The sequence below is a fragment of the Poecilia reticulata genome, chromosome 8, assembly GCF_904066995.2.
Source record: "Poecilia reticulata chromosome 8, P_reticulata-male-v2, whole genome shotgun sequence".
Lineage (NCBI taxonomy): Eukaryota > Metazoa > Chordata > Actinopteri > Cyprinodontiformes > Poeciliidae > Poecilia > Poecilia reticulata.
In genome coordinates this window covers 20,970,840-20,992,661 of record NC_088837.1, presented here as the reverse complement: position 1 = coordinate 20,992,661, position 21,822 = coordinate 20,970,840, and the positions used below count along the sequence as shown (strand labels likewise).

Here is a 21,822-nt window from a genome sequence, read left to right as displayed (position 1 = left end):
AAGGTGAGAGCAGGGACTCTGCGGTGGACTGGCACTCTCCTCCTTCACACCACAATGCTATGGAAAACTGGTGAGAAGCTACACACATGTGCTTTATTTTCTGGTTGACTAAACATGCATTCTAATACTGTACATGAAAAGCCCTGGCAGATTGTGCTTTTTTTGTTTTTAGCATCTCTGCAATGCATTACTCTTAAGAGAGACTGCAAAGAACTTAAGAGCTGCAGGCAGATGTTTGAGTGAATATGAGCCACTGACTGATCCTTCTTTCACATCGGATGAGGTTGTGAAGGAAAATCATGCAGTCGGAGTTTGTGTCATGAACATCGTGAAACGGCTGTGTGTGTGTGTATTAGTGGTGAGGAAAACTGCAGTTTGGAATGACCTGAGAAACCATGTAAAATGAAATAAAAAAAATAAAATAAAAAATCACCTCAAAGCTTGACACCGACGTTTCTGTGAGGAAGCTTAGAGAGAAAGATGAGGATTTGAAATACTGACCTCAACTCTTGTCTTCAGGCCCTAATTTATGGGTGCTAATTGGTGCCACCCCATCTAGGAAAATGACCACGCGTTGCCCATTTTTACATTATAATGCTTTTTCTTCTCCCCAACTGTACGTCTCTGGGTTGCTCTTGCATAAGTGTCTGGAATGACTGGGAAACCTCTTCAAGATGACATACAATCCGGCTTCACCAAAGTGGAAGAGCTTCCAGACGACAGACCAAAGTAGGAAGGGGATGGGCCTGCTTTTAACCAAAAGATCCACTTGAGCTCAAACTCCAGACATGAAGCACCGCCTCACTGATTAAGATCATCTCAAAGACATTGGCTCCATTGAACCATAGGGGAAATGCTGGAAGAAAAAAAAAAAAACTAATCTGTTTTCCACATGCAGATGGATGCATGCAATATCAAATTCCAGATGTCAAAATGATGTTTTATTCTCTGTGAAAGCGAGTGCAGAGGGAAAGGGGTTTATACCGGGAGGACTGTTGGCTGGCTGCTAAACTGCCGCACGGGCCAAGAAGCTCTGCAGATGCAGCGCAGGAAGAGAGAAATGACTTACAAACCTTCAGTGAACGGAGAGAGCGCGGCTGTAAAGCGGAGATGTTGCATCTGGGGCAGGCCAGGGCTGATCAGCCAATAAGCTGGGGCCTTGTTGGGCTGTTTTACAGTATCTGCATCACTGCACAGCTGTGCGAGAACATCTGTTTTCCTCACTTTGCTATACGGACCATTTGCAAACACGCTGGCAGAAACATATGCACAGAAGAATGCGGCGAAGCTTTGGATTGTGAGGAAATCTAGTGAGGTTTTGAGTCCTAATCTCTCCTTCCTTTTAGTTGAAGGATGATCAGATTTTTGTAGAGGTAACCTTTTTTGAATGGAGAGAAAACAGAGGCAGACCTTAGTCTGAGCAACCAATTAAAACCCACAAACTGTTTAGGAAAAAAAAAGTCCCATTATTCCCTGATATATGAAACTGCTGCATATCTGCATTTTTTCCCCTCTTCTGGGTTGATGGAAATGCATCCCAAGGCAGGTTCTTTTTTAAATATATTTTTATGCACTGTTAATATTCAAAGCATTGACAGAGGAATATACATACAATTTGGCACACATGGTTTGGACCAACAGAAAAAAAAAACAAAAAAAAAACTTTATCACATTTAAAAGGAGTGCAGGTTAGCAGGTCCCCACAGAGTACTGTATGAGCTTTGAACTTTAAACCCTTGGATAACAAAAAAAAACAACAAAAAAAATATAAAGGTAAATCAAAATAACATAGTAAGTAAAACATTTTTCTTTCTTTCTTTTTTTTTTCTTTTTTAACTGAAGCAATTGTTTCTCACATGGCACTCGGAACAGAAGCACCGTCCACAGGTTCACAAAGGGAGCCCAGCAGATTAGAACAGAACACTAACCAGAGGCTGACAGAGCACAATCACTCCCCACACCAGTATGGCGGTCGCACTCCAGTCCATCTCACCCGGCTCCGCGTTTTGTTTCCCACAGCCGAGAAAGAGCGAATGCATTTGAAAAGTTGGAGCGCATGAGTGGAACCTCTGCACAAGTGAATGCGTTTGTGCCACCTGTTCTGGAAGGATGAGAAACAGGCTGCAAATCTGGAGCAACAACAACAAAAAAAGAAAGATGAAAACTCAAAGCCAGGCTGAGACTGGAGTGCCACCGCCATGCTTGCAAGTGCATTAAGATCAGCGAGCAGAGTGCAAAATACTAATACCAACTGTCCTCATAACACAGGCCTCTTATCAGACAGGAGGGAGAGATGGAGGAGGGTCAATGTGAAGCTACGTCGTTCTGTAGCGGAGTAGTGTGAGGTGGGAATGTGGCAGGGAGGGCGAGTGATTTTAAAACCTGACAAACGACCTGAGGACACACACACGTCTTCACACACAATGGCACACCACACACAGCACATGAGGGAGGCCACTCATGCCAACACAAAAACTTTTTTTTTTCCCCATTTCTTTTTTTGGAAACATTTTTTTTTGTTTGTTTTTTACAAAGTCACTAGTCACCATCTGAGTTTGAACACTGAAGCCGGACTCAGAGGCAGGCAGGCAGGCAGGTAGTCAGGAAGGTGTCATGTTTAAAGATGATGACACTGAGATGAAATGTTCAGTGTCCAAGAGCGGGGCAGCAGTGTACTAGCGAGCAAACGGCCACTGACGCACACTGTTAGCATTAGAAACTGAACAGTGACTTTACACAAGCATTAGCACTGTGTAGCACAGCTAGTAGTTACAGGTAGAAAGAAAAGATGCATTTTATCACATGATTTATCATCTCTACCCTTTTGGCAGACACAGTGTCATGTAGAAGTGTTTCTCTTCTATTTTTTTCTTTTTTTGGTACACTTAGATGTTTCACATCATTAAACACATCCTAATATCAGGCGAAGACGGCCTGATTAAATACATAAAGCACTTTTTAAATACTGAATTATTAGGAATAAAAGGTATCCAAATCAACCTGACTGCATGTAAAGAAGTAATAATCCAAAATGCTGAGTTTAGTTTCAGCCATTCTGTATTGATCAAAATGAGAAAAATTTGACAACAGGAATGAAGCACATCACGCCCCGACCTAAATGAGTTCACAGCCATTTCCGAGGCTTTGGGACTTTTACTCACAAACAGAGAAAACATGGCACAGTCGTAAACCTTCCAAAGAGTGTTGGGTCTATAATAGTAATATAATCAATTTAATTTATAATGCACTTTTCATTAATAAAAATGTCAAAAATCTCTACTGAGATGACTCCATGAGCACATCACCCAGGAGGTCGCAGAACATTTAAAGCACTGCAGGCGTGACTCTCCCTAGTTAAGGTCAGTGTTCACGATTCAGCAATAAGAGATTAGGCAAAAATGGCATCCAAGGGAGAGTTGACAAATAAAAGGAATTAAAATAGTTCTGCAAAGACGAATGGAACAAAGTAAAAAAAACAACAACTTCATTTCCAGTTATTGCAAATGCGAGACGGCGGTACTTGTTGCCAAGGGTGGGATAACCAGTTATTAGACATAGGGTTATTAAATTTAGCAGACAATTGCTTCTTCACACAAGGCCAGATTGATTTGGATAGCTTTGTTCCCTTAATAAAATCATCGATTGAAAACTAGATGTTGTTATTCACTCCAATTATCTTTGATTTGCTTGGATTGTTCAATGTGGTTAAAGCAAAGGAAAAATAGAAGAAAACACTTCTTCACACCGCTGTGAAGAAGTGAAAAATAATTTCAGTTATTTTTAGCATTGGAGTTCTTAATGTAGATGTAATATTAGCCATTAATGGCCACAGTTACAAATCCAACTATCAATGTAACATGTTAGACTTTAGACAGGGTTGAAATTAGGCTAGACGAAGGATATTAAATGCTTAAAAAACAGCCTCGCCTGCTGTTTTGATTCATTTTACTAAAACATCTTCAACCTGTTGAAATACCAGCTGACAGCACCAACTGCTGGCAAATGCAGAGTCAGAAGAGCATGAAGAAGGAGACACAGAGAGAGGGAAGAAAAAAAAAGAGAGAGAGAGACCACAGTGCCATCTCTGACGAGCCTGACGCCTGTTGCTATGCCGACCACAAAGAGGGAAACAGAAAGAGGAGGAAGAGGGAGGAGGTGGGGAGGCGAAGCGCGGACAACAACGCCGGCTGAATTCGCCTCTCCTGGGTCAGTGTGATCGAAAGGAAGCGAGGAATGCGATGAAATTCCTCTCGGAGGTTCGGGGAGGAAAGAAAGTCCGGAGCAAAGGAAAACAAAAAACGAAAGAAAACAAAAAACCTTCACCCTCTTCGCTTGCTCACTTCAAGCGCCTCGCTGTCTTGGGGCGACAGCGGCTCTTTCATCGCATTTGGAGCGTGCGTGTCTGTGTGTTTGCACAGAAACAATTTCTCTCTTAATTGGCACCCTGAACTTCTTGCCAACAGTTGGTCGGCTAGAAAAATCTGTAACTAAGGAGAAGGAAGCTGGAAAATAATATCAGCCAGGCTATTCAGCAGAGCACAGAGAGGCTCATTATGAGAGGAAAAGCAAGGACATGAACTCGAATGGAATTTGATGGGAAAGCGTTTCCATCGCTCCGAAGCTCTAATATATATATTTTTTCTACGTTGTTAAACATGATGAGCAAAAAAAAAAAAAAGAAAAACTACAATGAAAATATCTCCAGGGAAGGTGAGGAGCATCAGCCAATCAGAAGCATCTCTGACTCATCAGTAGTGACATAACTAAGCTGGACACAGAAAACAAATGGCGGTGGGTAGGTGTGGTTCTCGGTTTATCTGCCTGCCTTCGGTGCCTGTCTGTGGGTCCGGCTCGTGGGTGAGTGGGGGTGGTGGTGGTGATGCTGTGGGAGATGTGTGTGTTGGTGAGGGGTGGGGGGGACTCAGCACAGTGAGGGGGAGGGGGAGGAGGAAGAGGAGGCGGCAGGTGGAAGTCAGAGCAGAACAATTTAACACGGTGGGAGTCGAGATGCAGAGGGGGCACGGAGGGTCAAGGGTGGGGCCGGAGTGTGAAAGGAGATTAAGGTTGTCGGGGAGATGGTAATTTTCCCCCAGGCTCGGACCAAGCCCACCATCCTCCACGGCTCTACTGATGCTTTGATTCCCAATAGCAAAAATCGATTAATACTGTGAGGGGCAGAGGGTGGGCGATGAGATTAGAGCATATATGGGGTCTCAAGGATCAGATGTTTTTTCTTTTCTTTTTTTTAAGAGGTAAATATGAGGAACAGAAGAGGAAACGGGAGGTGGGAGCAGCCAGGCCTGAGTAAATCACCCAGTAGGTGAGGCAGAAGGGAGGTAAAAGACTGAGACTGGTGTGATCATTTCCAATTTATCCCAACTCCTTCCCATCTTTGCTACCACTCCACCCCCATCCCCCTGCAGCTCCACCACCAAGCTCATCCCTGCCACCTCCCCTGCTCCCAGGACACAAACTCCCTGCTGCTGGTCTGCTTGACTATCCATCTTTCCCTCTCACTTCTCCTCCTTCTTGACCTCTTCGTTCTTCTCCTCCTCCTTCTTGGGCTCTTCCTTCTTCTCCTCTTTCTTAGGCTCCTCCTTCTTCTTGTCATCCTTCTTCTCCTCCTTCTTTCCATCGTCCTTCTTCTTGTCGTCCTTCTTCTTATCCTCCTTCTTCTTGTCCTCTTTCTTGTCCTCCTTCTTGGCCTCTTCCTTCTTCTCCTCCTCCGGCATGGGCTCGGTGGTGAGGATCACTTTGCCGACGTTGTTCCTCTCCTGCATCTTTCTCATGGCATCGCCAACCTGGAGGAAGACAGTTGGACAATCAGAGGAAGCTGGACGACAGGACAAATAAAGCAAAGAGCACAAAGACACTTCTGAAATCCTCAATGAGAAGAAGAAGTCAGGTCGCTCTCAAACTAAACAAATCCAATGTATTATCTGCTGCTGTGCAAGTCTGTTATTCCTAATCTGCTTATTTAATATAGCTGCCTACAAAACCCACTCAGACTTGTATTCAAATATGAAGAATATGAGATTTTATAAATGTTTGAAAGAAAATTAAACTGTTACCGTCTGCTGCAACAAGCAAAAATATGGCAGGAAAATGACAAAAAATAATAATGGAGCAAAAGAGAAAAATAATCTAGTCATCAAACAAAAGCAAACATTTCATTGCCACCTCATTTTGTGGAATAGTTTTCAAAATATTAGTTTTTTATTTAACTGCCATTTTTCTACTTTTTACCAAGCGGTTTAATCGCACATGTATTTATTAGGAAAAACTATTTTTGTTATTTAAACTTATGAACTTAAAACTTACAAACTCATTTTCTGCACCAGCTGGTATTTCAATCTAAAGTTATGCAAACTTATGATTACAAAGTGTGTGGTGGGTATATTGGCTTATAAACTGTTTCTCTAAATGTCCAACTTTAATGCAACATTTTTCAAAATTGAATGGCTGCACATTTTTTATGAAATGTGGCACATATGATGCAACAGTAATACCTGTAAGTCCTTCAAAGTCGCACTGACAACAACAGTTTTTTGGGCAGACACAATGAAAGTTGTTTTCAGTATATTTAAATATGAAATTAAAAGAAGCATTTAAGAAGCTATTTAAGAAGAAACATTTCCTAAGGGTGAGAGAGCAAGACTTTCTGAAGATAACAGGAAGTAAGTCAAATATGTCCTTTTTAAAGATGTTGTTTTCAGCATCTGTCTGTTATAGAGGATGTTAGATTTGAAAATGCTGGCAGCCCTTTAGAAATCTTGGGAGTTGAAATAACGAGCTACATTCTCATTGGGGAATAAAGGCAAAGACTCCTATTCACAGCGAGGGCAGCTAAAAAGACTAATCACTAACATAAGATTCAGATTTCACCTCTGACATGGTTTTAGTCTTTGTTTCAAAATGCTGGTCAAACCCTGTTTTACAACCACTCCACTTCCATGCATGTGGTGTGATGTTGACTCAGCTCCCAGTTGAAAGTTGCACTTGTATTTCTTCTACGAAAGTTCTTAAAGAGAAATACAAATCAGGTGAACCAAAGCCTAAAATAAAACGAGAATAATTCTGATTGGTGCATCAATGCCTTTAAGTTTTGTTCGCTGTTGGCAAGAGCGGAAATTAAAAGCACAAACTTGCGTAAATCCACTGAGACTCTCGTTTGGGGGGTGGGGGGGTTCTCTTTTTAACGAGACATATTTGGCAATTAGACTGTGGAAGTTCAACTTGAGCATTTCAAGGCAGCACAGAAGACCACAACAAATGAATCAACAAATAAACCAACACTGAAATAGTCTTAAGTCATTTTGCTGTTGGTGAGTTCATATTTTATCACGTCCTCATCCACAATTAAGTTTCACACGCATTCTTGTTGTAGAAGCAACAACCCCCCCCAGTAATGAGAAGCTGAGGACAAATTAAAAAGACTTTGTCAACTTATGTTTGAGCTCTGCTTATAATTTCGACTGCTAAGTAAACTAATTTAGACAAAACTTGGGAATGTTTGGTAAAATCTCAAATTTCTAATCTACATAACATAAAAACTATCTGCAGCCTTTCTTATACGCTGCAGAAAAAGTTCTTATTTTAAAAATACATCTAAGTGTCTGCTCAGTTTTAAAAATTGTAATTTAAAATAGGAATCAGGTTGAAATTAATGCACGTCTAAGGGAAATGCACATTACAATGAAACCGTGGCTGTCAGACTACCAGCAGCACAAATGCAGCACAGATGGTCTTGTTATTTCTATTTTAAGACTTAAAGATGCGTACGTATCGTTTAAAACTCGCCCATTCATCCTGACGAGAGCAGATATGCATGTTGGTGCCTGTTGCAGAAGATATTGCAAAATATTCCTGCAAAATGTCTTCCCCCAGAGTAAATAGTCTCCTCTAACAACTGCCCTCAAACCCCCACGCGGTGATAAATTGACCGAGTGGCTCTCCATCATAGTGATGAGTGGAGGATCCCAGCCAAGATCTGCCCCACCCTCCTCCGCTTTTGACCACTGAGCTCTGTCCACTGTCTGTTCTTGTCTTCATCACACCCCCTCTTCCTCTTCCCTCCGATCCCCCACCCTATTTGTGCAAGGCAGGCAGACCACCTAACGACCAATGCCAAGGCAACAGGGCCATCTCCTAGCAACGTAAAGCCTGGCTGAAACGTGGCTCTGACGACTTCGACACATGGGAACGGAGGGGGGCAGGAGAGGGAGTGTGGGAGTCTGGAAGCGAAGGGAGGGGCTCGGCGCAACTGGTATCCTTCAGACAAAGGCGAGGGATGAGTTCAGGAATTATAAAAATCATTTTCGGTGAGAGCGAAAGTGGCTGATGTTCTTTCATTCAACTCTCTGGAAAATCCAAGCAGTTCTCCAACTGTCAGGCACACCGCCTGCACATAAAACACCGAGCAGAGGACAGAAGTACACGGATGTCTTTTTATTTCACTCTAATGCTTCTTGTGTTGTACTGTCAAACTTCTCTTTGAGTTGTTTATAGTTTCAGATGTTAAAATATTACATGGAGTTTCACTGAAAATTCTTCAGAAAAACTCTCAAATTCAGGAAAGGATGCATATAACTAAATTCAGAAGAAAACCTGTTGGAAGAAAAACACTTGAATCTAATTCAGAGGCAGGTTCACTTTCCTGCAGGACAATTTTAAATATACAACCTAAGCTTCAATCTAACGGTTTACATCAATCCATATCCATGTTTAAGAACACGAGTCGGAATCCAACTCAGAGTTGAAAGTTGATGTTCACTGACTGAGCTCTGGCTGTCTTTCAAATATAAACGGGAAAGATTTGGATTCTCTTCATGTGAAAATCTGGTGGAAACATCCACCAAAAGACTTGTAGAGGTAATTCCAGTAAGAAGTGGCTCCATTCAGTTTTGGTTGAGGGTTGCTGGATAGAAATGTATGCCAGACTGTTTCATTATCTTCCATAAAATATAATAAACCTTGTAGTAGCAAGGTGATAAAGTGAGGAAGTTCAAGAGGCCCTTTAGCAAGGCACTGTTCTGTCACATGTTTACATTCTAAATGAAAGATCCAGGTTTAGAAATATTACAACAGCTTAAAACGGCTGAATCACTACGCAGCGGACTATAAAGTAAATACGAGGACATTTTTACAACATCTTGAGTTGTTTTCCAAATACTTGTCCCGTCTATGAACAACTGCTGCACATCATTTATTGCTGGAGGAACTTTTACCACAGTGCATGGAGGGAAAGGCCCCAGGATTTCATACTGCAACACAGTTACCAGAAATTACTTGGTGTACTGCCCTGCATGTTGCTGGGACTCGTCAACTGGTGCAAGCCTTTGGAAACAAATAGCTGTAATAGTGAACTGATTTGACATTCAGACAGAAATCATCTGAAAAACAAAAAGCAAAAAAAAAAAACAAAACACACCACAAGACCAATCCCTTCTTAATGAAAAGATGAAGCAGTTATGTTACAGAACTGAGCCAGTAAGTATAAAGATTAACGACTGCCTTTTAGGAAACAGTTCAATGTGGACTGGACTCAAATGAATGCATTGAATTGTTGCAAACTAAAATAAATCCCTGCGCCAACAGTTTTTACAAGATATGAAAAGTCATTGCTCTTCATTAGCAGGTTTATTCTACTTTGCATCTTTAGTGAATCAAACCCTTTCATAATCTCAGTTTATGCACGTTTATGGAAGTTACATTTGAGACTTTCAGACATTTTTAATAATATAATTTCAATTAATGAACAATTAATATAAGCAATATAAAAGAACTTCATTAAAATATGCATTTTTCAGCTCTAAAACTTTTAGCAAGATGACAAGATGTGCAAAAGATCAGTGCAATAAAAATCTTCGTGCCTCCTTACATATTTAGTTATTTTCCCCCATGATGCAATGTTTGAAATCAAACAAAATTTAACATCAGACAAATTAAAACTGTGTAAAAGCAAAATGCAATTTTAGAAAAACAGGAGCCGGGGACAACCCTATTTGAAAAGGTAATTACACGTTAAGCCTAATAACTGTTTGCAAATTCTTCAATCGATCGATTACCAACAACTCTGGAGGAATTTTCGCCCAGACTGGAGATTTTCGACCATGAATAGCCTGTGTAAGGTCACAACAGAACGTCTCAACTGGAGTTAAGTTCAGACTTTGACTAGGCCACTCCAAAAGCTGGCTGCAAAGCATTTGATCTTAAGGCAAGACATTTTCCTTCAGCGTTTTCTGCTGAAGAGCAACATTAATGGCTCCAACAACCACAGCAAAGCAGCCCCAGTCCATCACACAAGCACCACCAGTTTGATGTTCTTTTTGTGAGATGTGTTAATTTTAAGCCAGATAAAACAAACCAAACAAGTTTTTATGACGCACACTTTCCAATAAGTTCCAGTTTTGCAAATGAGTCAACAGAATATTTTTTAGAAAATCCTAGTGGATTCTGGAGCAAATAGATGAGATAGGCCTTTGTTTTCCTGCTGATCGGCAAGGCGATGCTTTTACCTTGGATCTGTACGATGAATACATTTTGGTCTCTTTTGCGTTGCTGAATCATGAATCACAACTTTAACTGAGGTCTACAGTTTTTTAATGTCGTCTTGGATTAGTTTCTGATTGTTAATGAAAACTCTTAGAAAACTAGTTTGTTACCTGTCAACTTTATTAAGATTGGATCATGACGTTTTGCCTTTTTAGCTCCTATAGCACATTTCATGTTGATTCTTCAAGTCAGGCAGGTCGAACCAACATAAAAGTGGTTAATCTTTTAATTTATGGTCGAACATGGGATGGCAGTAGCTTTTTCCACACAGGGCGTCTATTAATTAGCAGAATCAGAATTTGAGAACTGACAAAAGACAAGCAAAAATGGAAGTAAATATGAAAAGACTTTTTCAGAGCATTGCAGCTTATGGATCTGTAGCAGGAGACGGTCATGCTAATTTCTAAACGTTTTGTGGTTTTACAGATTTCTCTCGTAAATCAAGTACAGGCAAGGGGGAAGGGTTGTGATGAATGAGGTCAGGGCGTGGCATTTATACGCGGGTTAAGACAATTCATCCGCTGCTCCCTCCCCGGCAGCTTTTTTGTCTTCGTGACACCTCGCGCCGGAGTATTGGTGTCAGCAGACATAAACCTGTAAACTTTACACCAAAAGACATGACATCCACCTTCATCTCTTCTCTGTATCTCCACATCACGTCTTTTTTTTTTTTTTCTTCCACACATCAGGGCCCCTCCCTAAGATAGACGCATACGCTGACTAAAGGATGTCACCATAGCAACAGGAGAGAAAGAGGGGAAAAAAGAAGATACACAGTGAACAGGGAGAAAGCAGAGAATAAAGCCAGATAGAGAGAGAGACAGAGAGGGAGTCAATAACCTAAGCATGGCAAAAAAAAAGAAGAATCAGATATAAAGAGCAGACAGATGGAGAGGCAGAGAAAGAGCGTCAGATGGCGGAGAAAGACAGCGGGTGTTTCTCTCTGGCCAACCAAAATACTGACCAGCTCCGATTTTGACAACAGAAGATGTCCTTATGACGCTCCCTTTTTTATCCATTCTCCCCTCTCTATTCATATCTGTTAGCGCTGTTAATTCGTCTGCAACAATAAGAGCCTGTTGGCCCCAGTGACTTATGCTGCACGAGACACTGAGCGTCTTGTGGACAACTTTTTGTCTCTGAGTGTGAGCCTCAGGGCCACGCCCAGCTGCTGCTGCAGATCCTACCAACAAGCACACAAAGACGCAAAATCTACCTGGCATTAATGTGTCTTTAGAGCACTTCCAAAATGTAAAAATGAGTGTAATTCAGAGGTGACTGCAGTCAAGTCACATTAGATCAGTCAGAGCAAGAAGAGGAGGGATGGATTCAATCGGATTAACATCCAGATCCAGATCTCTTTACGGAAATGCACTTCTGAGCACAAATCAGGCAAATCAAAAACGGGCACAGATCCAAAACTAATGTTGTAAAAATGAGGAAAAGACCCAAGTTCTAGTTTTAGCCAAGCAAAATAGTTATTTTGTTGAATTTTAATCACATTTTCTTCAAAATAGCAAGTAGGAAGCTTCTTATAACACTAAATCTGTGCAGGTTAATGCGAGTTAAATGTCAGATGACAGCTAAATTAGCATTTATATAATCTTGAAAAAGTAAAAGAAAGAGGTTTTCTTAGTTTAGACATATTGTTATTTTCATAATTATTTAATCTGCAAATATTCAAGTCAAACTTGTTGGTTTGTTATTTTCTTATTTGTCAAAAAGAGAAAACCCCACTCACTCCAAATCCAGAGGTACTGAAACATAAAAATGATAATTGCACTATTTAAGAGATTAAAATTACTTTAAGCAGTAGAAATGGTATGGCAGAAAATGTTTGTAGTTGTAAAACTGCAACATCTTAAAATTTTGATATATAGTGCTGTAAAAAAAAAAGAAAAAAAAAAAGTAGCTGGCAATTTAGAGATTGCGCCCTAATTTTATTATCGGCCAAAGAAAACCTGAGTGAATACAAAAGGTTGTCAAATCATAATTTTATTTATTAAACGTATGAAAATTATCTGAAGCAACTTGACCTTACTTGAAAATTCACCCTGCACTCCTTGCTAAATCTTGAAACAACTGAGATTACTCACAATAAATCAATTTCACAAGCCACACGCCCCTGTTCACTGTCAGACCTGCAGAATCAACAAATCACTGAGAGCTTTCATCCTTCTGCTCAGTCGTCAGATGCCAGCAGGTTGCAGATGTTTCAGGCTCGTTTTCACTGGGAAAACAAGCCGAATTCTCCGATGTGATCATACAAACGGCTGAATGAGAAAATAACCTGAAATCGATCAATTTGAGCCCAACACTTTCTCCTTTGACTATCTAAAAGCGAGTCGGGGCAATCTGATGGGTTTCCTTTGATGGAAAGCTTTTTTTTTTAAACCAATCTGAACATTAAACTGAACCCGACTGCATTGTTTGATAAATAGGATCAAATTATAAAGCAGGGAATCAGGCTGTATGATTTAATTTACTTTTTGTGTTGCAAATTAATGTTGTATAAAAAAATTGTATTGAACTGATTTGAATTCAACTTCGTAGCTGATTTTTCTATTTACTCAAAACTTTTTTTTGCAGCACTTTACCTTTCTGACGGCTAATTTTCACACATTTAAAATTCTTAAATATTTTTCGTGTTTTTGAGGAAAAAATAAATAAATTACCGTTTTGGATTTTTTTTTTATTTGTCTTTGGAATGAAGGCTAAAAACATCAACTCTGAGTCAATGTATTGGAGGTGAGAAAAATCGAGACGCAAACAGCAAAAATCAACAACCTGCTCGAGATGCCAGGTGGAGTCGATGCGTGGTTTGACTTTGCCCTGCTTGTACAGATCCAGGATGGTGTTCATGGTCTGGGTGATGAGCTCCATCTCCCCGTCCAGGTAGCCCAGGTGAAATCCACACACCGACTTGTTGCCTTGAATAAGGCTGAGCGTGTGGATGGAGAACTGGTGGTACCAGTTCTTAGCCACGGCGATCAGGTTCTTCCTCTGACCCGCCAACATGTTGGCCGCACCTGAAGGGGACGAAGATCAAAGAACAGGCACAATGTGAAACTTGACTACGCTAACTTTACTTATTGTGTTTTAGTATTTGGTAGTAATATTGTGTTCAACGGGGCAGGATTATATGTTTTCCAGCCACCTAGAATAATTTTAAAGCACAACCAAGTAACTATGTTGTTTATATATATATATATATGAAATATGACTTAAAAGAAATGTGAATTCTTAATTTAACTCCTTGAAATTGGGCCTTAAGAAACTCTTGCTCTGACACTTCTTCAGGAAGTCATCACAACATCCTTCCTCTATTAACCTTTTAACAAAAGGTTTTACCAGCTTTACACTAAGAAGTAGTTTGTGCAATGAGCTCAGAAGTTGCGTAGTTCTACCAGGTGTTTGCTAACTGTGGCTGACTAGTCTGAAGGAGCTGAGTGGAGGGTAAGGAGGAGCTTTGTCCCTGAAGGCAGGGCTTGGTCCCATCAAGCGTTTGGCACAGCTGAATAGTTGCCACGGTAAATTAAACATTTCAAACATAAGAAATCCTATTTTTGACGAGGGAACAACATTATAACATCAAGTAAAGCTTAAAAAAGTCGATTTGACATAATAGTGCCATAAGCGGTGGTGTTGAAAGGTCACGTCTCACTTAGGCAATGAGAACCATCCGCTGTTCTTTGTTTCACCTCTGTCTCGCGCCTATTCTCCCACCCTCAAAACCCTCTTTAGCACTTCAGCAGCCACTGCCATCACATCCTCCTCCAGTCCCCCTCCTTACGGGTTCACTTAACGGTCTCTCTACTCTCAATCTTTGCGTTCCTTGGATTGGAGGAAAAGGGTGGGGGTGAGGGTGGTATGGACAAAGCATGCTCAGAGAGAACCGAGGGACCCGGCCCGCCGTATTCACACACATTCCAGGTTTCATGCAGATAGAACACCCCATTGTTCCACCGTGCCTACTTCTGATAAGCTGGAGGAGAAGCGGCCCGGCGCAGAGGGACCGGAGAGGCTGAATGGTTGAGGTTGGAGGGCACCATGCTGGGTAGGGGCTTTCTGAGCAACGCGCAAAAAAAGGCGAGGCCCTGTTCTCCATGGATGCCGACCCCGCCCACTCCATGCATGCATTCGGATTTGCATTGTAACAGAGGGAGCGTAAAAGGGCTTCCCACGGATGACACACAGCTCACTGAGGACATGGGCCTCCACAGAGAGGCCAATCCGCCCACTAGAAAGCAGCTTTTACTCTGCGGCAAGTGTGAAACCCACAACTATTCTATTTATTCACAGCCAGCCTGAAAGATCCCGGGAGAACTTTTTTTTGGTTTTGTTTTTAGGAAAAAGCAGCAACAAATTGTTCTTTATGCAGTTGATACATAAAAGTCAAAAAATGTAATAGTGTGGATTCTTCAGGATGAATTCCAGCTATAGTCCAAAGGGATAAGAATGTAAAGAATTTGGTTTGATAATGTGAATATGTAGCTGATGTTTTCCAAGAAGAAATGCCCTGTTTGCAGACACTTCTCCTCAAAGACCAGAGAAAGTCTGCAGGCTGCAACCAACTTTCATTTTAGGTTTCATTTACGGTTTTTTATTAAATCAAAAATTTAAGAAGCAGATTAGCTTGAAACAAGGAGAAGAAAAAGTACCTCGGTAGATTTAAAGATACATGTAGTGATGCATTTTTTTTAAATTAACACATGTACATTGAGAATAAAAGCAAAATAACAGGTAATGAAGTATGGATTTCTACTGCTGCATGTCTCAAAATTCAAAGATTTTTAACAAAATAAAAATAAAATGGATGCGCTTTTTGTGATGACATCACAAGAGGCACAAGAAAAACTGTGGCGAATGAGTGACGTTTGACAGATTTTAGCATTCAAGTTGCAACCTTAATGTCTTGGAAGCCGTAGTTTTATCTACAAAAACCAAAAACATAAATGATGCCGTCTTGAGTCAATGTTGAAACAACAACAAACTGCAACAATTATCTTCTGGACATTCAGTGTTACAAATTGGTTTGTGCCCTTAAGCATGAAAACAGTTGGATGACGCAGCAGGACACCCAACACACCTGAATATCGAAGACAAACAAACCTAAAAACCAGACTGAACCGAAGGCTCTGGAGCTGTCAAGTAAAAGTCTGATGTTAAAACTGTTTGGAGACACTGTGGTGTGACCTTCTGCCTGGCATCTGAGCTTGAAATCTGTCCAATGTGGGTAAATTTAAAACGGTTAAGCAGAAAAAAAGGGGAAAAATGGGCTCAATTATACCATGGGTGGCAGAAGCAGTTGTTAGGTTTAGGAGGCATTTAAATTTTCAACCTTCGCCCCCCCACCCCCAAAAGAATAAATCTGCAAACTTTTTCACATATTGTATATACTGGGGGCCGGGGGGAAAGTAATTACTGACTTTTGAGAATAAAATCTGGCCCTCCATCTGTCATATATTCGATTGTTGCCAATATTTTCAGAAATCCATGCAGAATTCTGATATGAGGCTAAAACACAGTTTTTTTTCGTTGCAGCGACTCCAAATACAAGTTAACACATTTTATTATTTATTTATTTTTTCCACTTACCATAGGTGATGAGCTTTCCCATAGGCTTCAGCAGATTGTAGGCCTTGTGGGTGTCTGATCCTCCGAGTGGGTCGAGGATGACGTCCAGCCCTGAGGCACAGGAGGCAAGCGGTGGAAGTTATCTATGGTGTGAATTCAGCAGGCGCAGCCCGCCAGGTCTCCTCTGGCGGGCTGCCCCTCCGGATGCCAAAGTTCAATAGGAGTAGCGAGTGTAGCCAAGCTGCTTCATGTTTACTCAAACCCATAAAGGAGGACAGGAGGAACGCAGCAGAACCTTCCTTTACGATTGCTTTTTTATCCCATTCGTGTCTCTTGTCTGACAAGAGGGATGAGATGTCTCCCTGTTGTTATCATTTCAGCATAACAATCTGCACAGATGGTAAAACCAGACAATAGAGGTTTCTCTGTGGCTTATTAATGTCCAACCATGTAGGTTCTGCCTTAATGATGTTCCTTTGTGCCACAGGGAACTCCTTAAATTGGGCTACCCCTCCTTGCTCCGCTAAACCCCGGTCCTATTGATTGCAGGGCCTCGCAGCATGACTCTGCCCTGACCGGAGCACACATGAATTGACAGAGAGTCAAAGATAGAAGGATTGGTGGTGAGCACATTGATTCGGGCTTCTAATTAGATACATTCTGTGTAAAGTGTCAGCTCCTGCTTTCAACCTATCTGTCTCCGATGTCTGCCTGACTCAAAAATGAACGGAGGCAGGTTGGGGAGAGGTGCCAATGAGACGAGCTTTCTGGGAAACTATATTATATTTGAAACAGGAGCAGCATGACCCGGACTTTGTCTCGTTTAGCTAATAAAAGAGGCAGGAGATTTTGGTTAATTTCCTAGAAGCAGTTCCAGCTGCATATAACTTTTCTCGCTACTATGTTTGGGGTGGACAGCGTCAGTGTTTGGAGGCAAAAATTTTGCTTGGTGGGAAACTGACTCCCTATTTGCTGCCACTCTGACAGCCAACTGTGAGAAACTGAAACAAAAAAATCTTGAAATATCCAATGTCAAAACGCGTAATGCTAGCAACAGAGGTGTTGTTTTTTTGAATCGCATTCTCCTGTGGAAACAAAATCCAAATTTAGGACATTTAATCTCGGCGGATGCTGAGCTCTCGTTCACCTTTTGGACTGATCTTGCGGACTTCCTCCACATAGTCCTTGGTGCGATAGTCGATGGCATGCGTGACCCCGCCCTGACTGATAGCCTCATGTTTGCTTGCTGACGCGGTGCCGAACACGGTCACATCTTTCACAGTCTTGCACAGCTGAGTGGCTGCGATGCCGACGCCACCTGAAGAGAGGGGAAAATAAATCAACGGTTAATGCAGGGAAACGCATCTGTTGGCTTTCAATCAATCAAATCAATCAAATTTTATTTGTATAGCACATTTCAGCAGCAAGGCATTTGACCTTTCGTCTCCACAGATTCTCCTTTCCCGGCTGGATTTTAGAGTTTAGTCGTCAGAGAGGCTTATTCAAAATGGTTTCCTCTTTCTGTTGTTGTTGTAAACATTTGTATTTATGAAAACCACCGGTTGTCTTTCAGATGCATTAAAGAAAGTCCAATTTTGGTGACACCATGTTTTCTCCCCCCGGTCGACTGGTCACAGAAGCTACACCAAAACTCATTTCTAATTGGGCGATCAGTCCTTTGTGATGGCTCCTCCCCCTAAAGAGGCTGTTGTGTGTGAAGACAACAGCGTTATTCATTTTCCCACCACAAAGCGGTATTTTATAGTACAATCAAGTAATTATGTTAAATTGATAAAAATGGTATAAATATAAAACTATGATTTCATAATTTAACTCCTTGAAATTAGGCCTCTGTCTCTTTAAGAAACCTTCTGACACTCCACCATCAGGAAGTCATCACAACATCGCCCCTCTATTAACCCTTTAACAACGTTTTACCAGTGTTGCACTGAGAAGTAGCTCGCATAATGAGCTCAGCAGATCTACCAAGTGTTTGCTAATTGCTGCTAGCTAGTCTGAAGGAGCTCCAAGGAGGAGTTGCATCCTCGACGATGGTACTAGACCCAACAAGAAAGAAAGTGACCATCAGAAGACACCCAGACTGGACCCATTAACAAGGCCTAATCAACTGTTACAAAATCTGATTGCGATGAATGTTTTTATTTTTTTTCCCCCTCATTTGTGTGAGTTCTACACATCTCAGGCAAGTCTTTAAATCTTAACTTTTGCGAAATATGTCACCCAGTTCCAGTCAGAAAGTGAGGAGGCCAAAATCCAAGGATGAAGAAACACATTCTGCTGTTTTGTTCAACCTTGAACTGGTAACACAGCTGTTTGTTTCCAAAGCGATTTCATTCATGGCTGAGAAAACGTGCATATAAGGAAACCAAGACGCTTCTGGAAAGAGAGATGAACAACACAACACAACACACACCTCTGGCCAAAAGTAAAGCAGCTTTCACTCTCCTGTTGCTGGCAGTTTTAAACCGAAGCCTGGCAGATTAAGACAGTAGCTCCAAAACATTATTTTGTCTTTCTGATTTTAGGCTTTAAATCCTCTTTCTTTTTGTCTTGATTTATTCTTCCGCAATAAATAAAGTACCTGAAAGCTGGAAATAGACGAATTGTAGAATAGCAGTTAAACCATCTTACTTTCTTTGGTTTTAATTGATTGTAATTGGCAAGATTGTATCTAATGTAAGCTTAAGTTAGATATTCATTTTCAATTTGGATTGTTTCATTAATAATGATTCCTAAGAAAAAGAGGTCTCATCTTCTATATAAGTGCAACTATTGAATCAATAAAACTCATGCTTCAAAATAAATTAATTTTACAACAATTTAGAAGATTAAGACAAACTTGATTAAGATATGAACCTTTGTATCTCTTAAACTATTTGGAGCAAAATCCTCCACAAAATGGAGCTCGACAAGAATTCCCATTCGACGCATATTTTCGGGGCCAGGTAAATTTGATTTGCATTATTTATTGCGACAAACAACCAAGTCAATAACAGAGTGGATGTGTTTTCGCCCAGGGGTATGTATGAGGCATATTAAACACAATTACATTAACTCAGCTGGCCCGGGGAAAGTAAACACCCACACAAAAGACAAATACATCCAACTCTGGAGAAAGTACCTTTTGTCACCCTGTGGTAAATCCAATTTTGCAGTTTGCATTCTCAAGACAAACTAAAGTACCAGAAAAACACAAAAGTAGCTGTAAGAACAACAACAACAAAAACTTCCACACTGACCAAGACTTTAAATACAAGTAGAGGTTTGGACTATGTGCATTTTTCTTTGCTGTGTTTGAATGCCGTAGCCGGTGTTTGCAGAAGGAACCGTTGCGAGGAGTAATAGGTTACCGATAAGCAAGTGGCTTGTTTGAAATGAAAGCTGACTGGAGGGGCCGAGGCTGCAAGGCATCCATAAAGGTCACTCAGGCCTGACCAGGAAAGAGCACATCTTATCTGATACCAGAGAGAATAAAGGAGCACAGAGCAACAGCTGCATTCAATAACATTTACTTTTACTGGGACTAGATGGAAAATTAAATGTGGTGAGAAATATGCACACCAAGAAAATGAAGAAGAGATTTCCACTTGGACTGTGTGCGTTCTGAGCCGATTTTAGGCATGCATGTCAGCTTTCAGGGGAGAATGTTGTGCACTGGATGATGCTTGTGCACCTCTTGTCCCTTCATCTGAACATAAATGTTTCTGAGCCAGTGAGCCTGTCTGATAGCACAACTTCCTCAACCAAACCCAGGCAGCTTCTCTCTGTGGCAACATGGCTGCATGAAAACACAAAGGCAAACAGCGGCGTCTTCAGAAGAAACGAAAGTACTGAGATTTACCGATATCATTTGGATACATGTTCAAGATAAAGCCGTTCTCTGGTAGTGCGGGTCATCGACGGGATCCCGTGAGATGAACAGGCCGGCTGCTGCATCACTATAATCGCGCCTGTTGATGGTGTTAATGTAGCTGAAGAGAAAACAAAACTCAAGGCTGTTGCTCTTGGATGCGAGCGCTGTCGTGGCCGCGTTGTAACAGCAACCGTCTCTCCTCGCTCTCAGTGAGAAAACCGAGTTTGTGTTGCCAAGGTAACCTCAGCCAAATTGCCAGCAATGACAGAGCAAAGGGAACCATTTTGTCTCATTGACTGCTCTTCCTTCGGGCACGCAGGCGCAACAATCGCGAGTTTGTCAGCAGTTCGTTTTTGACAGCTACAGCTGAGCATTTGTCTTGAGAAGTCGCCTGAAAAGGCGCCGTATTTCTAATGATTATAAAACACAAATGTACAAACACGAGGAGAACTTTGTAATTTCAAGGAGAAGACAGAAAGCTGTCAGTCAGTAACATCTCTCATGGACAGGTATAAGGTGTCCAACAGAATCTTATATGCTCACATTTAAATATTTAACTATAGTAACTGTCATAAATTTTGTGTTTTCTGTTCGCTGCAGCTGTGTAGAGAAACGTATCAAATATAAAAGCAGAAATCATTTTCTTTTGTACAAAAAAAAGGAGAATTTGCTGCAGTGCCTTTCAAAAGAATCACATGCATTTCATTGGATTTCTGTGTGACAAATACAAAGCAGCACATTATTGTGAAGTTCAATTATATAAAAATCTGACCATGAATGAAAATGTGAAACGTAAAGCATATGTTTGATTCAACACCCAGGGGTCAATATTTTATACAGCAATCGTTTCCTGCATTGAGAAACTAAAGTTTTTGACAATTCTTCTCAGTCAAACTAGAGGGAAAGTATCAGTGAAGAGCAATTTAAAGTATTTAGGTCTGGACTTTGACTGGACCGTTCCAACACAAGTCAATGATCTGATAGAGACCAGTGGTTCTAAATCCTAAACAAATCATTCTCCAAAAGTTAAAAATGGGTGATCAACAGGAAGTAATGAAATCATTTGAACATGATGTGGTGGAGCAGAGACGCAAACAAACATGGAGGATTCACTGGTGTTGTATATCTGGTTGAATTTCCTCCTGGAAAGTGAACCTCTCCTTCCGTCTCGGATCTTTTCAACACCAATAGTTATTTTTCGCAGCATTACTCTGTTTTTAGCTCCAGGTCCTTCCATCTTCCCAGCAAAAATGACCAAGAAGCTGCTGAAGAAAAGCCAGGCCACAGTATGATGCGACCACTGCCACAGTTCAGTTTTGTGGACGCTGCGTTTAAGGCGAGACGCAGAGCTAGTTTTTCTCCATACATGGCATTTTGAGTAGAGGTAAAAACTGTTAATTCTTAATCTCAACAACAACAACACCATTTGTGGCAAACACTAAGCAAACCTCATTGCTTTACAATTGGCTCCTTTTTGCCACTCTGTCATAAAAGAGAAATTTGTGGAGTAGATGATAATTGTCCTCTTAACAAACCTCTACTCCTCTGATTAATGCTCCATTTATTCAGCCTCTCAGTTTAATTGGATGGTCATGTTTTGGTAGGTTTCTAGTGGTTTGCATGTTAAAATACCAGACTGAAAGGTGCTCTGTGACGTGTTCAAAGCTTGGAATATTAAAACATTTCCACAGGCCCTAACCCTACCTGCTGTGTTTCTTGGTATTCATGATTACAGTCTAGAATCGATGTTATCGAACAAACCTCTGCGGTCATTATCCTTCCACTTCTGAAATACGCACAACGTTTTGTCCAGAAAA

General features: G+C 41.1%; 1 protein-coding gene across 1 annotated transcript in view; it reads right to left on the bottom strand.

Moving 5' to 3' along the window:
- Nucleotides 1-1,542: 1,542 nt before the first annotated feature.
- Nucleotides 1,543-21,822, bottom strand: part of vat1 (vesicle amine transport 1) — a 37,575-nt gene continuing 17,295 nt past the window's right edge. The window contains exons 3-6 of the mRNA XM_008417000.3: nucleotides 17,279-17,449; nucleotides 16,153-16,242; nucleotides 13,342-13,583; nucleotides 1,543-5,801 (exon numbers count right to left, since the gene is read on the bottom strand). Of these exons, the coding sequence (XP_008415222.2) occupies nucleotides 5,514-5,801; nucleotides 13,342-13,583; nucleotides 16,153-16,242; nucleotides 17,279-17,449 (791 nt within the window). The 3' untranslated portion in view covers nucleotides 1,543-5,513. The remainder of the gene's footprint in view (nucleotides 5,802-13,341; nucleotides 13,584-16,152; nucleotides 16,243-17,278; nucleotides 17,450-21,822) is intronic.